Below are 12,923 nucleotides of genomic sequence, written 5' to 3'. Positions count from 1 at the left end.
AGTTCCTAGTTTTTCTTATTTTTTCCTATTTTTTGAGCCTATTCCTATTTTCTCCTATTTTTAAACTAAAACCTCCTATTTTTCCAATTTTTTAGCTGGTGAAGCCAAAATTTGTAACAAAATTGAAAATGGAATATAAATTATGACATTTGTATATGTGTTTTAGAGTGAGATTTATCATAAAGCAAGTAGTATGTTGACTTTGATGTTCTACTGTTAGCAGAAATAATAGTTACATTTGTGCTTTCCATGACCTCTATTGCTTATTAGAGTTATGTTGACAACTCTGTTATATTGTTACTTTTTGTATAATTTTTTAGTACACCCTCATGTATTGTATGTAGTGTCATATAGTTCTCATGGCTATTGTAAAATATTGTGCATAGCCCACTGAAACTGCATTTCAGTATCTGTAGATATTGTATTTTATTTTGAAGTCTTGCTCGCTTTTATGTTCATCTTTGAATCGAAACTGAAAACAGGATCAAGTTGCCCTCTCATAACACAGGTCAGATAAGTCATCAATCAGCTTCTTGTTTAAAAAACCAATCACTAGCTGGATTGTGGATGCTACATGAAAAGAACAGACTCAAGTTTAGTTTAGGGCACTACCTCTCTTGGTGACCCTTGTTAACAGCTATACCTAAGCAACTGATGATGCATCCAATATTTTGGTTCCGAAACCAGTCTTGCATCCATAGCTAAGCAGAGAGTTCGTTCTTTTTAGAACTTAACCATGACACACTTACAATCTGGTACCAAATAGATCAGCGTCATTTTGCATTCACCGTGGAAAGCCTGGTTTCGTACTTAAAACTATGTGCTCTTTTGATTCAAACAAGCATATTCTCAACCAGCTACTGATTGCGGATTAATCAAAAGAAAGCTTTCCATAGGATGTTTTAGTCTTAGTTCGATATCCTTCAATGACAACGCAATTGTAAGAAATTTTTATCCTAAGAAGTTTCACTCTTTGAAGCTTTTCAAAGATTGGCCGCCAACTTGAAGGGAATTTGCATATAATCACCTTTGATTAATATAGAACCACGCTCGACCTGTAGTTAAGTATATCATTCTGATTACAGGGTAACTGAGCCAATAAAGTAAACTTTACTGATCATTTTCACTCCGTTTAGCCCTGAAAGTTGATCTAAATCCTGCAAACGTAGATGCGGAGGACTCGTAGCCTTTATCATAACCCTGATGAGGTGCCAGGAGGCTATCTTTGTCGACAGAAGTACTATTAATTTTCCTATTTTTCTCCTATTTTTTATGCAAAGTTTCCTATTTTTCCTATTTTCTCAGTCCTGAGTTTCCTATTTTCCTATTTTTTTGAGCAACCATGCTGCTGGACACCCTGTAAAAATATTAAACTTTAAATACCTTCTAATATTGTTTGAGCTTGTTTAAGTCCTTTCCTCATATATTCAAAGCCTGAATCCAATATTAAAAATATTAAAGTTTAAATACCTTCTAATATGGCACAAAGCTTGTTTAAGTCCTTTCCTCGTAACCAATTGGCCACAAAGGCACAATTGTTTCCATGAAAATCCTCTAACACCTTGTCCCCCATGATAGTTCGCCACGCTAGAGATTTCACACAAAATCGAGGGGGCAGTTCAAATTCCCCATCCCTAACGCATGGGAATCAAATTTCCCCACCCCCTGGAAGACTCTGATAATCAAATTCCCTCCTCCTCGGGACGGCAAAGGTGTCAAATGCCTGGGGTATATTAAAGCTTCGATTTGATCAATACATTGGTGCTATAAATACTGCCGAGGGTAAATAATGGAGTTATTAAATTATTATTATTAATATTATCCTTTCATTAGGCCTGTTTGAAATGTTGTGCTACTTTTGTGCCAAACTTAATTGAACATAACAGGGCTTCTGATAAGTCATGGAAAAAATGTCAAATTTCACGGGAGTTTCAGGGACAAATTTGTGGAAAAATTGGCCAATTTTGCGGGAATTTTCAAGGGAAATTCTCCAAAAAGCAATATTGGTAAAAAACGGCCAGTTTTGTGGTTATTTTCAGGGCAAATTTCGCTACAAATCGATCGATTCTGTGCTGACGAGACAAGCGTTTTAAACGTTTTTCTAACAGAGGTCATCATTTGCTCTTTCAACAACAATATGCTCCAGAAACGAACCAATAGCAAAGCCTTTAACATCATGGCTAGTGCCCAGTTTGTTGCAACATAATCTATGCCTGTTGGTTTCAGGACGTTGTTTGCACATTTCAGTGACGAAGTTTCAAGATAAATTTGTAAGTTTACGGCAAGTAAACAGCCCCAATAGCTGAGATAAGTTTCAAATATGTTGTACAGACATTTATTTGATAAGATGTCTACTGAATTTTGCAGTATTTTGTGTGTTTTTGTGAATTTCGTGGCTCCACGACTGTGTGAAATATCAGAAGCTCAGACATACAGCTGTACATATGTAAGCAGCACGGCAGTAGACGACGTTTGCAACAGGCCTTAGATTAATTCAGATGTGTTAAATGGTTTTTAAGTTTAATTATGAATACTTACATGTAAAATGTAAATTAAGTCGAGCTGCTGATCGAGTTTTAAATCTTAGCCTGGGGTTGGCTTTTTTTGGAAAATCAAAATTCATGGTTTGTGATTTGTGATTGCTGGATTTCGATCGGTTTTGTTCGTTTCCACCTTTACTAAAATGATTGACTGAACAGAAAAACCCAAAATCCCTTTGAAGTTTGCAATATGTGCACTGCAATACAACAAATTTTGCTGGTTTTTTTGCACTTAGATCTGTCTGGTTTTGAATTGTCCATGAAACAACTTTCTGTGTTTCTACACTGTTAGGTCAAGCTCAAGTGGCAATGAAGATAAAGACAGAATTAAACACAGGTAACAATATTTTGCACTATATGTGAAGGAATGATTACGTTTCTGAGGCTAATCCATTTTTCTAAATTTTATTTTTAAACATATACTCAAACCTGTGTGAAGCAGACTCCCTTGGGGAAAGCTCTAGTGCTGGTCCGCTTGGGTGTCTGCCTTATATAGGTTTTGGTAGAGACCGTCATATGAGGAGTCAAAAGTTTTCATTTACACTAAATAAAGGAAATAAATTTGGGAATTTGGCTACTGACCTCTTAAAAGCGGGTGTCTAGTCAATATGGTGTCCACTTGATATCGCAGGGCTCAAAATAACGACTGGTAAATGGACAATGCCGGGCCAACATGAACATTTGTCCAGACAAACTTTTAGTTGGCTGGTCATTTTGACAGGTCAAGCAATATTAAGTGACAAATTATATTTCTTCACATTAACTCTGGAAGTTACAAAAATGGTTAAATCATGAAATATTTTAGTTGCTTAAAGAGAATGCAGAGGAAAAAAAGTTACATTCTGCAGCTTTTTGAATGTGTCTACTTTTGTAAGTTGACGCCAAAGAGACCACAATCAGTGTTGCATCAATCAATGTCTTCTATCAAAAATGGTCAGAAATAAGAGCAGTATAATAAATGATCTTATTAGGAAAATTGTAGTTTTGTGGGATTTTCTTGCTGAGTCAGCATTTTGGTAACCGGTTTAAACCGGTTTTGGGCAGTTATGGGCGGTTTGTCCTTAATAATATCTAAGCCCAACCATACCACCATATTGAAATAACTTATGACTATATATTATTTTGGTTTTTGAGTCTGGATCTGGCTTATAGTTTTGATATTTGGTTTCATTATTTTGTAAACACGACATGGGAATGGTCGCTTGTTATTTTTTAAACCAAAATCTAATCTATCTGTATCTGCTTTTTGAATCATTTCCAATATTTTATCAACTATTGGATCTTCAATTATTTTCTTTTTATAAGTATCTAAAATAGGATCCAAATAAAAGCTCTTGCCGCATGTATAATCAGCTTTTTCTATTGTTTGTTCTGGGTCTATGATAACTGATTCCTTGTATCCTTCACAATGATCTGCGATTATGCCAGAACAAATTAGTAACCCACGGCATGAAACTCTTGATTCCTTCAGTTGGTTTAATTGCTATTATGCTGACTTGAGAGCAGCTCTCGTGTGCTTTTGTATGACTTTTGATTTGATATTTGAGACAAGGCCCATTTCATTAGTCAACTTTTGTTTACTGAGGCTTACTCTCTACCATTTGGAGGTATATACATATAGTTATTAAACTACTGCCTCTAGAAAGAGATTGTTGTTGGATTAAAAGACTGATATAATCTTCCATATATATATATATATATATATTGTCTATATTCGAACCTGAAAAAATAGATCCAAATATGTGGTACAAAAATTAGGCAATACGCTTTATGCAGCAATTTGTGAAGACATCATCAAGGCAAACAGTACAAAGTAATTTGGAGCCAAAAACATAGTGTTCGGTAATATGCCGGCAAGTAGTACAATATAATTCTATGTATTACACTATAATGTGTTGATAATGTTTCCTTAGTAACGAATAGTTTATGACAATGTTTGCACGGCACTCTTATACCTTTCATATATTCATGCACTGCTTTCGATATTTTATCTTAGTCATTAGACAGAATAAATGCATAGCCATTATTAAAGTACGGCTTTTTCATCTCTTTTTGAGCATCTGATACACGGTAATTGCCAGTTGGCAATTTTAATTCTATGCCGAGGCCCATAAAGTCCTTATAAGACTTGAGTATCGTCAGGTCTGGTTGGCCTTTCATATAGCCCTTTTTATATGAGTCCAGTCTCTTGTCTTCAGTGTCCTGTAGTTCCCCAAGATCTGCTACTAATATACTATCAGCATAGAATCTTCTTATCATGTCTACGACTTCATAATGGAGGTCAGTCTTGTTGCTAATCGTAATCATCTTATTCCAGGGATTATCAAACAGTTTGTATTGGCCACTTATAGATTGATGGAAGGACTTTTTCAAATACCCAATCACGGAACTTTTTAGCAGCCGGTAATTTGGAACGAATTACAAGTTCATAAAAACCAGCCTCATCGATGAACGTGGTCCATTTACCTCTCATGTCATTTTGTTGACCCTTCATTTCAACGGGGCAACAAATTAACTGTTTGTGGTTATCAGACACATGTTTTCTTATGGCCTGGAACCAAACATTTTGTTTATCATCAATATAATTATGATGTGAGCTTTATATCCAAGTCTGCATAATGGAATAATTTGTCCAACATATATATACGCCATTATTTTATACATTACATAATTTCTTTAAATCAACCCTAGTTCTTATCAGATAAATCTTGTAAATCCTTTAGTGGAACCCAGGAATTGAAGTTATCGCTATATCCCTTCCAAGATACTAGAGCTTGTTTCTTCTTATAATCTCTCCAAATGACTTTATCAATGTGGAATATATCCTGTTTTGCCCTCAGTAATTCAGGTTCATAAAAGCTCCCTTGTATCTTCTCGTTGTTGAGATCCTTTAATCTGTAGGTGACTGGATTTGTGGATTGAATTTTATCTATCAGGAATATCTCTTCATTCCAATTAGGTGTGTAGCCTTTATCAAACACCTTTCTTTTGTATTTACTTATCCTGACTTTATCGCCAACCTTGAATTTAGGTTTAGATGACAATTGCTCCATGTCACCATGTAGATTGAAATACAAGGTACTTTCATTCTTCTTTTTACTGGCTTCTATAGGTGTCATTTTAATAGAACTGTGTTTAGTGTTATTATACTGCTTCAGTATTTTTGGCAATATTATATCAATATATACTGTGTTACCTTGGACAGTAAACTGTTTCCACATTTTGGTTTTGATGATATGGTTCCATCTTTCACAAACACTAGATTTTTCCTCGTTTTCAGTTGGGAAATCTCTCCTCCACTTTAGCAATCATGTTGTCTATAAATTAGTCCTTGATTCTATTGAAACGATTTTTCTGTACCAGAATGAACTCTGCCACGTTGTTTTCTTTGTGTTCACTATCATTATTTTATTTCCATGTGGGAAAACAGTTCTTCCAAATGCTCACCAGGATTATTTTTCTTTCATGTCTGGTCGTTGACGCAGTTGCTTCTAGCATTGATTGCATTTAATTGATCAATCATGTCCGTCTGAAAGACTTTGCTGTATTTACTGATAACACCAAGTACATCAAAAAGGAAGCTAGTGGTTGCAATAAAAACAAAAGATTTTATTTTTTAAATCATACCCCTTGCATTTGTTGCCCCATTGTTGTTGCTAGATGCTGCTTCATGCTCCAGAGACAATATCGACAGTGTCCATGCAGAATAAGTGGCTTCTACAGCTTCATATGTTGACAGACACCATACCTGTGTAGGCTTCTTGAAGTGTTACACCTTTTGATTCATCAGGTTCTTCAGTTGAGTTCAATTGGTCTTCATATTGATCCATTTCCCTGAGGTGATAGCTAACTTCTTCTGTCTTTTTTCTTAAAATTTTCATGGCCCGTTCATCCTCTCACTGCATGGTTACCTTTATGGGGATTACCAAGCCGCCTTAATCCAGTGAAGTTTATACTGCAGCAAATTCACATTAAATAAAGTTAGGCGCACATTGTTTTCAAAAATTTTGCGTTAATTGATGTAAATCTAAGGTTTGGAAAATTCACATTAATTTTGTGTAATGTAAATTTTCTTTGCATTGTCAATGTTAATTTCCTATAATAAGTTACTGTGAATAAATTTGAATAGAATCAAAATGGTGCCCAATGCCATAATTATTAAATAAAAAATGCAATGCTCAAAAGGGCTGAATTTTTGAGTCCACCAGTCCAGCATGGCAGACTAAAGCAGAGCATCCGTGCGCATAGGCACTTGTCTGTGGTGATCAAAGCCATCTGTCTGCGGCCTATAAAACTCAGTGATTACAAGAATGAATTCTGTCATTTCTTATGTGACACTTTTGTATCAAATACACATGGTGTTCTTCTCTAGGGCTACAGGAAGAGCGAATGGTTCATTTGACTGACTTAAGGAGACCAATTTACTCACATAGTATTTCTGCTGTCTGCATGCTTTGCGGTCATTGATATTATCTTCCTAATCATGACCTCTGCTATACAGTTACTGCAATAATTATAATCTAATACGTTTGCCGATGTTTATGCATATAGATTGTTGTTCTTTCAACATATGTTGCCTTACAATGATTTCTTAGGTGAAGTTTTTAACCATCTTTGTGTTAAGCATTTTAGTTAAGTGTCTAGTTTACAAATAAAATTATTGGCTAGTAATAGTACAAAGTCATTAAACCATTTATTGCAATTAAAGAATTAAATAATGTATGTGATGTAGCATAATGATATAATAAAAATAATATTGATGTAAGTGACACACTACATACTAGCTGAAAACAGATGAGTGTATGTGCACAAAAAGAGTGACGCATTTTTTAACACACATATACCATGCTAAATGTCAGTCTTCATGGGTAATCTTATTAGCTGCACATGTAGGGGAAATCACTCTCAAAATTGCTTGTTCTGCTCTTGTTTGAATTTTTATTACTGAAAAATGTGTCGGTAGGCAACACACTACTTTTACGTATTGCACACGGCTAAAACTGGCTCTGCATGCACAAGATCTTGTTGAGTCCTGCCATACTCTGCAGACTGGTTTGGGGGCTCAGTAAAACTGGAGAATAACAGTTGTTTGCTAACCAAAGGAACAACTGAATTTAATTTCCCGAGTCTTTATGAAGTTTTGTTCTGGCTACAGCAGGTTTGGTATAAACTCTGTTAAAAATCTCAGTCAGAAGACCCCCTGGCCTTCTAAAATCATGGGGGGGAACACTGCGGAAGCCTCGTTGTCTGACCTTTGGATTTTTGAAAGGTTTTGATAAAGATCTTAAATCTTTGTTATGAAATCCTGAGATTTCTCAAGAGTGTTGCCTCTTTGGCTCAGTATACTGATATTAATTTTAATGCCAGTTTCTTAGCCTTGATTTCTTGTCTGATCCTGGGAAAGAATTTGTTTTTTCCATAATTTGCCCAAATCATAGTAGAGTGCAATGCTGAAACAAACATGCGACCAGACTCAATTTTGTGTTGCCATCATTGTGCTAGTTACACTGATCATTTTAATTCAATTGTCATGGGTATGGTGGCCCATTATTATCATAGAAAAACTAACTGGAAATGCCTGTTTTATTTAACGAAATTGAAACCATATTTTAAAAAAGACCAAAATAAAAAAATAAATATACATAAATATAAAAACACACAAAAAAATTGATTAAAATAAATTTGAATTAAAACAAAATAAAGAAACAAAATGAAAATGTAAATAAATTTCAACCCCCCAAAAAAAACAAAAGAAAATTTAAATTAAAAAATAATAATAATAATAGTAAAAAAAAAATGACATCGAAAACAATAATTAAAAAAACAACAACATATTAAAATCCCTTAGTAGAAATGCAAATTGATTTTTATTTTGCTATGATAACGCTGGGCCGAACTGAAATCACAATAAATTTCTTTTCTCAAAATGAAATGTCGTAAAGTGACCCATCGTTATCATTGCCTGCGACACGTTACATCAGCGGAGTCATCTCAAAACGGCGGCAAGCACTGTACCTGGCCTGGAAGGTTCCTCGCGCGTGTGAGCTGCAAGCTAGTGCTTTCACCGGCTCATACCTGCCGCATATACTACACCCATCTAAAGTCCTTTTATCGAGATGAATAAAAGGCAAACTGTATGGAACCGTTTACAAGAGGAAATGAAGGCGAAAAGGAAGCGACCGGATCCTCGCGGAAAGGGCAAGAGCAAGAAATCTGGTTCTGCTCCGCATGAGTTAATCGTGCAACGTTTGGCTTCAGAGCCAGACAACAAACAGACATTTCGTCCCGTACAGCCTAGAGAATTTGTGGCATTCCCTTATGAGGATCTCACGCTGACAAACTTGAAGAAAGCGTGTGCTGATCATTATAGTTTGCCAGCGAGCTTATGCGACGTCCTTGTCACTAACAAAGGACCCTCGTGTACCAGCATCGAACAAATCCCTCACAGGAAGGACAAGGTGAGAGTATGACAGATGCATGTGAAATGTGCATACAGAAGCTTAAACTTTTGTCGTTTCACCTCTGTGGTTTATGAATAGTTATATTGAAATGAAACTTCAAGTAGCAATGGTTTATCACAGAAATCAACTCCCTAAGTTTTCAAAGAGCATCATCTGAGCCATTGGCTTGAATATTTCCCCACATACAATATTAATTTTACACGGAAAAGCTTATTTTGTACCCCATGAGAGTTATGCTTAAGTTAAGACTGTGGTATTCATTCAATTTTTAATAATAGAGTGGGGTGTGGTTGGCAGCTTGAATTGGCTATTTCGCATTTTATTACCACTACACAAAACTTTGATAGAGGAAGAAATGGTTTTGATTGGGGTTTTGGGTTTTCAAATTGTTGAAATTTTATTGGGTCATTCAGTTGGATTAAGAACAACCGTGCTTACCTTGACTTGGTTGAACTCTACAATGCAGGGCAGAAATCCATACATTATGTGAAGAGCTTTCCTTTGTATCCATACATATTTTGCAAACCATGCATTACATTTGTTTAGTTTTCTTACTTAAATTTTCTAGAGATATTTGTATGAGAAATGGCAGCAACACATAAATGCCATGTTGCCTATCACTGTAAATGCAAGAGCTTGCTGGGACTCCTCTATTACTAGTGCTATTTGGGACCATTTAAAGGGTGACTGAAACAAGTTTTAGGTTCCTTGCTTTCCTCTCTTTATTAAAATGTATAAAATGCATGCACTTAAAATGCACTGGAATCACTCTTAAATAACCCCCAAATACCACAGAAACACAAGTAATGCATGGAAGAGGTATACACATGCATCTCTTGCTCTCTTGCACTTAGAACTATTTGGCTGCTTTTGTGGGTCTGTTGATACCACATTCATCCTTTGTTTGTGTCCTCTGAGACTACTATCGTGCTGACTTTCAGTACATTGAAGTCCAATCAAATCTGTTCTTTGATATTTGTAGGTGTATTTGGTGCGGTTTGTAGTTGGCCAAGATTATGGCGAAGACTCCTATCACTCTCACACACAAGATGTTCAGGAAGAGTTGTTTGATAACGACTCAGTGCATTGTACTACTGGTGCGCTATCTGCTCCAGTGAGAAAAGCAAATGCATCCAATAATCCCAAAGCAACTTATGGAAGCTTTTCGGTATCCACTAAGTTTCCTGCATCTGTATCCATTGCCTCATTACTGGAGGCTGGAAAGCTGGTTAAACCTGTAGCAAAAAAAAAGTTACTGCTGAACTTTGAACAATTTGACATTGCCTCCAGACAATGGAAAGATGCAATGGAAGTTGAGTGTGCAGTAGATTCAGAGAAGTTTTCCTCAGGTGGATTCCGTGATGCTTATCACTGTGTGCTAACTGGAAAATCCACCAAGCAAAACATTCCAAATCACTGGGTTATCAAAATGTACAATGATAAGTCCAAGGAAGCAATTGGTTCTCAATTTAACACAAATATAGAGAGCCATTGCCGCAAACAAGTTCAAATGCATGAGGTAGCGAGGCATTTAACAAAGAAGTTTAAGTCGCAGGCTCCAAAAGAAATGGGAGAGTGTTTTCAGTACAACCACGTGTACTTCACCACAATAAATGAGCAACCTGCTACAGTGGAGGAATTTGTACCAGGACCCTTTGCCAAATTGATAAATAATGATGGTAAGAAAGCCAAACCACCTGAAGATGCCGATGATGCTTTAAAAGATTTGTTTGCTAAAGCAGAGTGTCTGGTTCACTACACATATGAATCATCCAACCAACAACTCATGCTACTAGATATACAGGGATCTGGCTACTGTTTATACGATCCTGAAATAGCAACGAATGTGCTTATGGATGCCAACAGCATGGAATTTTATTTCTGCTGCGGAAATTGTTCATCAGTAGGGATAACAGGCTTTATTGATGCACATGAATGCAATGACTACTGCAAGATGATGGGCCTAAGTCAGCCATAGTCTGCATTCCATTTCCTTCCACACCTCGGCAAAACAGCTGTTTTATGACTGGTTTATTTTATTTTTATTCACGTATTGTTACATTACGTACAGAACTCTTTTCATGGTTCTTATCATCCATTGGAAGGTGAACATGTTATAGTTCAGTTCATTTACAAAAAGGAATTGTTTTGTGGATTGTTGCCTGTGTTCGGACCTTGTCTTAGGCATCTTGAGTTTGTGCAGGTAATATGCAAAATTTACAGGTTATTGTTTAATATGGGTATACTGACAGAAATAACCTTTTTCTAAGAAGTTATAAAATGAGATAAAGAATGCTGAATTTTGGACTTTTTTGAAATTTAAAACGTAAAAAAGCTGCGATAATGATTTATGATTGTGATGATCATGATGTTGGCTCTTTGTACTGTGCCTTTAAGAAGAGATATGCATCTGCTGCCTCAGCTGGCTTTACCCCATCTATGTTTGGAACAATTCGTTCACATTCCTCTCTCACACTACTTGGCAAGTAATCATCTCCAACTGACATGACACCCGATAATGTAGCAACCTCATCCAGAGCTTCTTGAGTGACTTGCAAACCTATGGTATGCAAAATAAGAAACCTATACAAACCAATAAACTTGCTGATGTATTAAGACCTTCATGTAAGTATTGAGCCCCTCTCTATTTTGAAATGCAATATTGATGGTTAAAACTATTAGAGCTGGTTATTTAATGAAGGTCTAACTTATATCCTGGTTTAAGGTACTCAGGTTAAGTACATAAATGGATTTCTAGTCTGGATTGTAAGCCCTCTTGATGCTCTAAACAGAAAATGAGGGTTAGATGTGAGGGTTAGCCGAATTTAAATGGCCTTTAGAATGTGGTTTTGTTAAACACCATTTAAATTCTGTTTAAGTAACCAGCCCTTAATCTTTTTGCAAACAACTTGGAGAGCAATCTTCACAAATTAGCACTTGAAAAAAAGAAGGAAATATGCATATGTAATAATATCAAGCCATACCACACTCATCTGCATTATATTGCCCAGGAAATGAATAGAGATGATTTGGTATCCCTTTTGGAACTGCAGCATCCTTTTGGCTCCTCACTCTGTGTGAATTCCACACAGTTTCCCTAAAGATATTCATTTCTTTTTGGATGACGGGAATAAAAATGAATGCCAATAGGTGCCTGTCAAAAATGCAAACACAAAATAAGAACATACACATAGATCCATGATATAGACATGTCACAGGTAAATATGTCAGGTCAATAGTTTATAAAATAACAAAAAATAGAAATACAAGCTGTTCTATTAACGAATAAAAAAAACTATTAAACAATGTTAAGAATACATTTTAAATTTAATGTATTACATGTAATACCTATCTGTTTGATTACTTGGATCATAGTGGCCTTGTTCAAGCAGTATAGTCAGCTGCCTCTTAAAAAACCTCTCAAAGCGGTTGTGGAGATCTCCCCACCATCTTTCAATCTGTGAAAAATGGATCAACTCTATTATGGTTTATACAGAAATTCCAAGATCAACACAGTGTACAATGGAAGTCTTTTCTGATAGCTTGGAGTTAGTGGATTTTGTGATTGGGCTAGTGAATTCTGTTCTTAAGCAAAGTTTTCCTGAGAATTTGCATTACTTTACTTTAGAACTTGAAGACAATTAATTGAAAATTCCTAATAATTCCACGTGAACTGGATTTTCTCAAGCTCATCTCACAAAGTGAAATCTGCAAGAACAGTGTTACATTACAGACTAGATGTTGTATGATCTGCATGCACAATCTTCAGGTAAAACCAATCTTAGAAATACCTTGGTAGTAAGTCTGAGTCCAGAAGCTCTCATTATAGCTTACTACAATGCATTGATAAAGCAAGTAATTAATTAATAATTATCTAATGGTTCTTCCCAGGTATTTTAAGCCAGGTTGATTGCCAGGCTTA

General features: G+C 35.8%; 3 protein-coding genes across 3 annotated transcripts in view; 1 reads left to right on the top strand and 2 right to left on the bottom strand.

The window, feature by feature from the left end:
* The window catches only part of LOC140926712 (uncharacterized), a 737,711-nt gene that overhangs the window by 200,884 nt on the left and 523,904 nt on the right, over positions 1-12,923 (bottom strand). The gene's annotated exons all lie outside the window — the stretch shown is intronic.
* Positions 8,657-11,044, top strand: LOC140953363 (uncharacterized). The gene is made up of 2 exons (XM_073402851.1): positions 8,657-8,998; positions 9,984-11,044. Exons 1-2 carry the CDS (start codon positions 8,657-8,659, stop codon positions 10,977-10,979), a joined length of 1,338 nt encoding a protein of 445 aa, XP_073258952.1. The 3' UTR covers positions 10,980-11,044.
* The window catches only part of LOC140946863 (uncharacterized), a 3,529-nt gene continuing 1,920 nt past the window's right edge, over positions 11,315-12,923 (bottom strand). The window contains exons 4-6 of the mRNA XM_073395969.1: positions 12,350-12,459; positions 11,986-12,155; positions 11,315-11,561 (exon numbers count right to left, since the gene is read on the bottom strand). Coding sequence (XP_073252070.1) covers positions 11,365-11,561; positions 11,986-12,155; positions 12,350-12,459 — 477 coding nt within the window. The 3' untranslated portion in view covers positions 11,315-11,364. The remainder of the gene's footprint in view (positions 11,562-11,985; positions 12,156-12,349; positions 12,460-12,923) is intronic.

The sequence above is a fragment of the Porites lutea genome, chromosome 1 (genome assembly GCF_958299795.1).
Source record: "Porites lutea chromosome 1, jaPorLute2.1, whole genome shotgun sequence".
NCBI classification, from domain to species: Eukaryota; Metazoa; Cnidaria; class Anthozoa; order Scleractinia; family Poritidae; genus Porites; species Porites lutea.
Note: the sequence above shows the minus strand (reverse complement) of the source record. Positions and strands in the feature narration are given on the sequence as shown.